The 7,321-nt window shown below is 36.9% G+C and overlaps 1 protein-coding gene across 1 annotated transcript; it reads left to right on the top strand.

Annotated features, from left to right (window-relative positions):
* Positions 1-7,101, top strand: LOC117617956 (lysophospholipid acyltransferase LPEAT2). The gene is made up of 14 exons (XM_034347596.1): positions 1-587; positions 1,343-1,523; positions 2,051-2,110; positions 2,350-2,513; positions 2,597-2,660; positions 2,765-2,833; positions 2,978-3,079; positions 3,305-3,349; positions 4,169-4,239; positions 4,932-4,998; positions 5,598-5,648; positions 6,161-6,271; positions 6,375-6,428; positions 6,563-7,101. Exons 1-14 carry the CDS (start codon positions 139-141, stop codon positions 6,731-6,733), a joined length of 1,659 nt encoding a protein of 552 aa, XP_034203487.1. The 5' UTR covers positions 1-138; the 3' UTR covers positions 6,734-7,101.
* Positions 7,102-7,321: the final 220 nt, after the last annotated feature.

Genomic DNA, 7,321 nt, shown 5'->3' with positions numbered 1-7,321 from the left:
GAGAGTCATCGAACATTTTTTAACCTTAAATACCGTTTTGTCCCTCTCTCTCTCTCTCTCTCTCGCTTGTAGCTTCATCTGCCATACCATTATACTCTGCTACATACAGCTACTACCACCCCAAGAAAACACACAGTAATGGCGGACAACGATCTCGCCTCGCCTCTCATCTCTTCTCCACCCTCCGATCACCCTCACTTGATCCTCACCGTCCAAGACGACACCGACACAGACCACAACAACCACAACGGCAATCACGGCAGCAACAGCACCCACCACCACTTTCGCAACCCATATGCGTTTCTCGGGTCGGATGGGTTCACCGTGCCCGGTTCGACCACTGCGGACCCGTTTAGGAACCACACACTGGAGATTCGTGGGCTTTACGAGTGGTTAAAGATCGGAATTTGCTTGCCCATCGCGCTGGCTCGGCTTGTGCTCTTTGGGGCCTCTTTGCTGATTGGGTTTGTGGCTACAAAATTGGCTCTTCAGGGATGGAAGGACAAGAAGAACCCTATGCCTAAGTGGAGGTGCAGGATTATGTGGATCACTAGAGTCTGTACTCGTTGTATTCTGTTCTCTTTTGGGTAAGTTTGATCTGGAATAATTTTTTTTTTTTTGGTGTGGGTTTTTTATGCTGTTCTGTTTTGGTTTTGGTTAAGATGTGTTTGGAGGAAAAGATTAGAAAGTGGGATTTGGAATATTGTTTTAATTGAAGTCAAGTAGGTAGTTTGAGTGGAAATGGTCAAGTGAAGACATGATTTTTGAAATGTTTCTGGCGACCTGTTTGGATGCTGAAAAAATTGAGCAAGGATATGTGACTTTTAGTTTCGGGAGATTTAAGTGCTATAATTAAGTGAACTGGATATTCTCATTAGATTCGAATGAAAGGAATTGTAGGAAGAATCTAATGCTCTGTGAAGCTGGTGTGTCTGTGTTTGTTTTTTTGGGTCAGCTCACATAACGTAGAGAGAAAATATGAGGAAAAGAATTGAGTGAAATGATTTGGGCTGGTGGTGATAAGTAATCGGTTTGGCAGTGCATCTCTTTTCATACCAGAGTTGATTTTTTAAATATTTATTTGCATTCTTGACAATGGTGGAATTGGTATGAGAGTGTTTTTTTTTTCTTTTCTAATAATTGATGTTCCCTCTTTCACCTCTTACTGCAGCTACCATTGGATAAGACGGAAAGGAAAACCTGCTCCCAGAGAAATTGCTCCAATAGTTGTATCTAACCATGTATCATTCATTTGCGTTCTTGACAATGGTGGAATTGGTATGAGAGTGTTTTTTTTTTCTTTTCTAATAATTGATGTTCCCTCTTTCACCTCTTACTGCAGCTACCATTGGATAAGACGGAAAGGAAAACCTGCTCCCAGAGAAATTGCTCCAATAGTTGTATCTAACCATGTATCATTCATTGAACCTATCTTCTATTTCTATGAATTATTCCCTACAATCGTGGCATCCGAATCCCATGATTCCCTACCCTTGGTTGGAACAATCATCAGAGCAATGCAGGTAATTTCGTGTCCCTTCACGGTAATTTATTTTAACCAGCACTCCATATGAGAGAAAATATGAGGAAAAGAATTGAGTGAAATGATTTGGGCTGGTGGTGATAAGTAACAGTGCATCTCTTTTCATACCAGAGTTGACACAATGGTGGAATTGGTATGAGAGTGTTTTTTTTTTCTTTTCTAATAATTGATGTTCCCTCTTTCACCTCTTACTGCAGCTACCATTGGATAAGACGGAAAGGAAAACCTGCTCCCAGAGAAATTGCTCCAATAGTTGTATCTAACCATGTATCATTCATTGAACCTATCTTCTATTTCTATGAATTATTCCCTACAATCGTGGCATCCGAATCCCATGATTCCCTACCCTTGGTTGGAACAATCATCAGAGCAATGCAGGTAATTTCGTGTCCCTTCACGGTAATTGATTTTAACCAGCACTCCATATGCAAAACAACTTGTTACAATCACTTTAGTTGCTGGTAGTTATGTTCTTGTAACAGTCAGTCTCATTGCTATTGTTCTCAGGTGATATATGTAAATAGGTTTTCTGCATCATCAAGGAAGCACGCTGTTAGTGAAATAAAGGTAAAAAGTTTTTGTTAGTTCTTGGATATCCTTATTTGATTAGTAAGTCATGAACCAATTTAGATAAACAGGTTCTCAACTTTTGTCTCTGAACCTCTTTGGTATATATCCTCGCGCAATTAGTTGCATATTGGATGCAATTGCATGAATCTATATTTAGGATTTAATAAATTAAGTGATTTTTATCAATTTTATAAGCTATTTGATACAGAAATGTGCTTTCAAGGATCTGAATACAGAGAAAAGCTTCTTGCGATAGATTTCCTCGAGTGCTTTTATTTCCTGAGGGAACCACAACCAACGGAAGATTTCTCATTTCATTTGAACTTGGTGCATTCATCCCTGGTTTCCCCATACAACCAGTAACTGTACGCTATCCCCATGTACACTTTGACCAATCCTGGTGTGGCACTTTTCCAATCTAAAAATTTTGTTGGTGTTGTCTTAAGTGGTATCTTATAACGCTTCATGTGGTGTTCTGGTTAGGGGGCACATTTCTTTGGCAAAGCTCATGTTTAGAATGTTCACACAGTTTCACAATTTCATGGAGGTAATCTCTTTCTCCTATTATATTATGGTTGTTCCATCGCGTTTTGTCATAAACTTTTGTATTGCATGGGCATTGATTTAGATAATTTGATCTGAATTGAGCAGGTAGAGTATCTTCCTGTTGTCTCAACCCTTGATAACAAGAAAGAAAGTGCTGTTCGTTTTTCTGAGAGGGTGAGAATCTGCATGAAATTGATAAAAATCCATTTTTCTTTCACCATGATTTTGGTTTTGCATCGCTTATTTTATTTTATTTTTATTATAGTGCCATTGTTTTATAGATTATTAATGGAAGTTGACACATACAAATATATGCAGACTTGTCATGCTATGGCAACTTCACTCAATGTTGTACAGACATCTCATTCTTATGGAGACTTAATGCTTCTTATGAAAGCAACTCAGTCGAAATCGAAACTGGTATACATCTTTGTTTATAGTGATGCCTTTAGCAATTTTTTGTAACAAGCTATGAACCCGAGACCCACCTTAACCCTATACCCCCTTCATTTACTACCCAAGCCAAAGCCCGTCAATTATATCATTATATGAGCTTCCATGTATTAATTTAAATTTAGACTGTTATAAGAGCTACTCAATGACCTTTTCATTCTGAACTAAACGTTTCTATCTTGACTTCCATAGGAGCGCCCCGCATCTTATATGGTTGAAATGGCGACTGTAAAATCAGTAAGTCCTTCCACATAACTCATAATCGTGCATCCTTGTGTTTTTAACATATATAATGTTAGAAACTGGAACTAGAACTGAACAATTTTGTAAAATAACTTTATCTCTCTTTATGATTATTAAAAAAAAAAAAAATTAAGTTAGGAGGAGATTCGTGTATTATTTATCTTATGTCTCATTTATTTCTTCTGAATACAATCTTTTTTGAACTATGGATGATTGCAGAAGTAGCAATTAGTACTTGTAGATCTTATCAAAGTTTTATAGAAGCATTCAGTAAATAAGGGCGACTCCTTTGAAATGGTACCCTTAATGGATAAAAGGGAAGATGACTGTATAATTCTTTTGCCATGACTGATGCTTTTGTGGTTGAATTCCCAAGGCACAAGTCACTTTAGATTACTTCATGTATAGGATCCTACATAATGACATGATACTTGAAAGCAAAATGGTAATTTATATTACTTCATATATGTGCTTCTACAAACTGACATGATGCTTGAAAGCAGAATAGTTTCAGAAGTATACAAGAGTAGGCAGGGATGAAGGTTTCCCATAGGATCCTACTTAGTTCATTGATTCAACAGATTGACATGTTATTGTTCTAACTTCTTCTAGAGTGGCTGTAGCTTCTTCAATACAGTCTGACGCATCTACTTTTCTGCATGGTATCTGCAATTTCTAGCAGCTGCAATACAAAAGTGTCTAAGCTTATATGGTTCCTATCATTAATTTATAAGTTAATGTGCCCTTTGTTTTGTTTAACGATGTATGTGAGACCTGATAGAGAAATTAAGTAATTTATATCTTGTTTTGCAGTTACTCCATATAAGCAGCATGGAAGCTGTGGACTTTCTGGATAAGTTTCTTTCTATGAATCCAGACCCTAGGTACTGTTGAAACTATTATTAAAGTGAAAGTTGTTGCTGAGTCATCTTTTGGGTGAATGATGTTTGTAAACTTTTATTATGTATTGCTGCAGTGGGTTGTATAAATTTTGGTTCTGGCATCTGAATTATGGCTCATATATAATTAGGTTGTCTCTACCTTTTTCCTTGTGGATATCTTCCCTCCCTCTGTATGCTCTTAACGACATTTATGGCAATCCCTTCTCCCAAAAAAATACAATTAGTTATGTTAAAATTGCATGCTCGAGATAGTATTTTAAAATGCTGTTGGAATTCCATGTTTATTTGCAAAATATTAGTCCTTTTGCCAACCAATACAAGGAAAAAGGTGCATGTTTTCTCCCTTTTTTCTTTATCAGTCTTACTAACATTTACTATGATGTGGGTATTATATGTGTTCCTCCTGCTTTTATATTGCATGCATTTGCAATTTTTTTACCCTTTTCATGTCCGTAAAGTGTTGGTCCTGAAGATTGTTTCAGTTGCAACTTCTACAGTTCACTGTGCAAAGCTGGATAACGAATCTGACATAAATTAGTGATTAGATGCTAACTAATGAATTTATTCAAATGACATGACATCTGAAATACTATACTTACAAATGGTGTAAGTATGTGCAAACTTATTAAAAACGTAAGACTTGTAAGATTCTTATTGTTGTATCCTGCTTGCAGAGGTCATGTTAACTACAGTGGTTTCCTGAGGGTTCTAAGACTCAAGGCCTGTACCTTTTCCGAAGAGGTCAGTTACCATGATCTTTTGCTAAATAATTTCCCTTTGTCTCGTAGTTTTGCAAAGAGTTTGACAGGCTATATGATATATTCTGGGTTTTTTTGACTTTGCATAGAAGAGATCATTACATCAGAGTTGTATGTGTGTTTGGCTTCCAAGCACCCCAACAAATTATTTCCTCTCCTTTAGAATAGAAATATGATTACATGGCCTTTGATACCCTTCTGTTGAATAGTTGCTCTACGTGTTTGTCCTTCTCCCCGTAGTCTTACTTCAGTAGCCTATATTAGCACTTGGTGGTTAGTATGTTAGCATTGTCTCTACCTGATTAAGGACATGGGGAGAGGTGACTGTTTTTGGTAGGGTACAAGATGTTCATTCTGGGGAAAATGCATGATAGTTTTTCTCGTCTTTTTCATATTTTCTTTCTGTTGTCTTTTCCTTATTTAAACTATAGTGATTGCTTTCTTTCTATTATCATGCTGCTGACCTTATAAAGTATTCTATACACAATTGAACATTAGTGCATGTTAAATGCTTTTTCGATGTGTATATAACTTTTACTTTTCCCTGTCATTCCCATAACATGGAAATCTTTTGGATAACAGATATTTGCTTTCATTGATGTTGAAAAAAGTGGATCAATCACGTTTAAGCAGGTACTCCAACACCCCCAGGCTGTCTCTGTCTCTCTCTTCTTCTGTGTGCGTGTGTGTGTGAATACGCGTGTGTGCATTTTTTAGCATGCGCTAATGCTTGAGTTTATTAATAATGATTACGTCGTTATAGAATATTTTCTACAGCGTATTTGAGGTGAGTGATGGTGTTAGCTGTAGAGATGAAATTTTACACTAACAGGATTTGTATATATTATACATATCATCTGGAATCAAAAGTAAAGCATGTTGGGTTGGGGAGGTTTTTGTTGCTCCTGAATGAAAAGCGATACTTTATATTAGAATAGAAATCCACAGAGAAACCTTAGAGAGTATAATGCGTGTATATTTCATATATTTTTAGATACCAAATAATTTAGATTCATTGCATGATTAACTTGTTACTCAGGCATATATGGTACTTGGTTGTTTATGAAACTGTTTGTGCATCTGATTTTGTTTTTATATGTCATGATACCGAGTTGTACATAATAGTATCATTTTGTTGCTTTCAGTTCTTGTTTGGGTCTGTGCATGTCCTGAAGCAGCCCTTGTTCCGGCGAGCCTGTGAATTAGTTTTTTCTGAATATGTTTCTGGGGAGAATGACTACATTTCAGAACAAGAAGTATGCCGCTTGCATTGATTTTTCCTTCTTGTTTTTCTTTTCAAGTCCACACATCTTTGTTATGATGAATTAACTTGCAATTTGTGGTTTTTAATTGCTTCAGAATCAGTTTGGAGAGTCCGTCAGGCCTGCAATCCCGGATTTGAATGAGGATGAGGTGATGGGGATACCCTTCTGGGCTTCTATCCAAATTCTTAGGATTTTTAAGCATTGACTGCACATAATGGAGCATCAAAGCATCTTCCAGTTGTGTCTTTGGTAAGATGACTAATGTTAATTGATTGCTTGCAGGTCCATGAACTGTTTAATCTATTTGATGCTGATGGTGATGGAAGGATCAGCAAGGATGAATTTTGGACCTGTCTAAAAAGAAACCCACTACTGATTGCGCTTTTCTCACCTTGTTTGCTTAACAAGGACATTTCACAAGATGGTAATAGGTTGGTGGAGGAGATTGTGTAGTGGATGCAGAGAGAGATTCTCTTTATGGTTTGTGGAGATTTTGTGCACCATTTGTAACCTCCATTAGTCTGGTTTTATTTTGGGTGGAGAGAGAGAGAGAGAGGGTGGCGGAGCTTCGAGTTGTGTGAAGTAATAGGGAGGGAGGGGGCATAATATTTTTAGCTTGCTCCCTTAAGTTGCTCATACTAGAGTTCCGATTTAATTGTTTTTTTTATCTGTAACCTTATATGTCATTGTCTAGAAAGTGAACTTACATAATTATAGTTTGTGCATTAATCCAGATAGATTTTTTTGTAGCAGATTATGTAGTGCTAAACCAAACTGAAAGGAGATTGTGTGATATCAAATTTGATTGTAAAATTTTGCAATTTTTCTCTCAACTTTTTAGAGCATGTCCTGGCCTAGCATCCAATGTCAGGTATGGACTGAGCTAGTCAAGGAAATTGGAAAGAGTCTTTGTACAGGCCAAAACTGGAAGAAGACAAGTGACAATGACATCAGTTGGTAACCAGAACTTTCCTATGGAAAAAAGGTTCCAATTTTGAATTCCTTACCTTCAATTATCAAATGAGGAAAGACTAATTTACT

Source organism: Prunus dulcis, chromosome 2 (genome assembly GCF_902201215.1).
Source record: "Prunus dulcis chromosome 2, ALMONDv2, whole genome shotgun sequence".
Classification (NCBI taxonomy): Eukaryota; Viridiplantae; Streptophyta; class Magnoliopsida; order Rosales; family Rosaceae; genus Prunus; species Prunus dulcis.
Note: the sequence above shows the minus strand (reverse complement) of the source record. Positions and strands in the feature narration are given on the sequence as shown.

Excerpts from the sequence above, each read along its gene's own strand:
- LOC117617956 (XM_034347596.1), top strand. The coding sequence starts at position 139 with ATGGCGGACAACGATCTCGCCTCGCCTCTCATCTCTTCTCCACCCTCC. Across the intron at positions 2,111-2,349 it reads ACGCTGTTAGTGAAATAAAG|AGAAAAGCTTCTTGCGATAG; the intron begins GTAAAAAGTTTT and ends ATCTGAATACAG. Across the intron at positions 4,240-4,931 it reads TCTATGAATCCAGACCCTAG|AGGTCATGTTAACTACAGTG; the intron begins GTACTGTTGAAA and ends TCCTGCTTGCAG.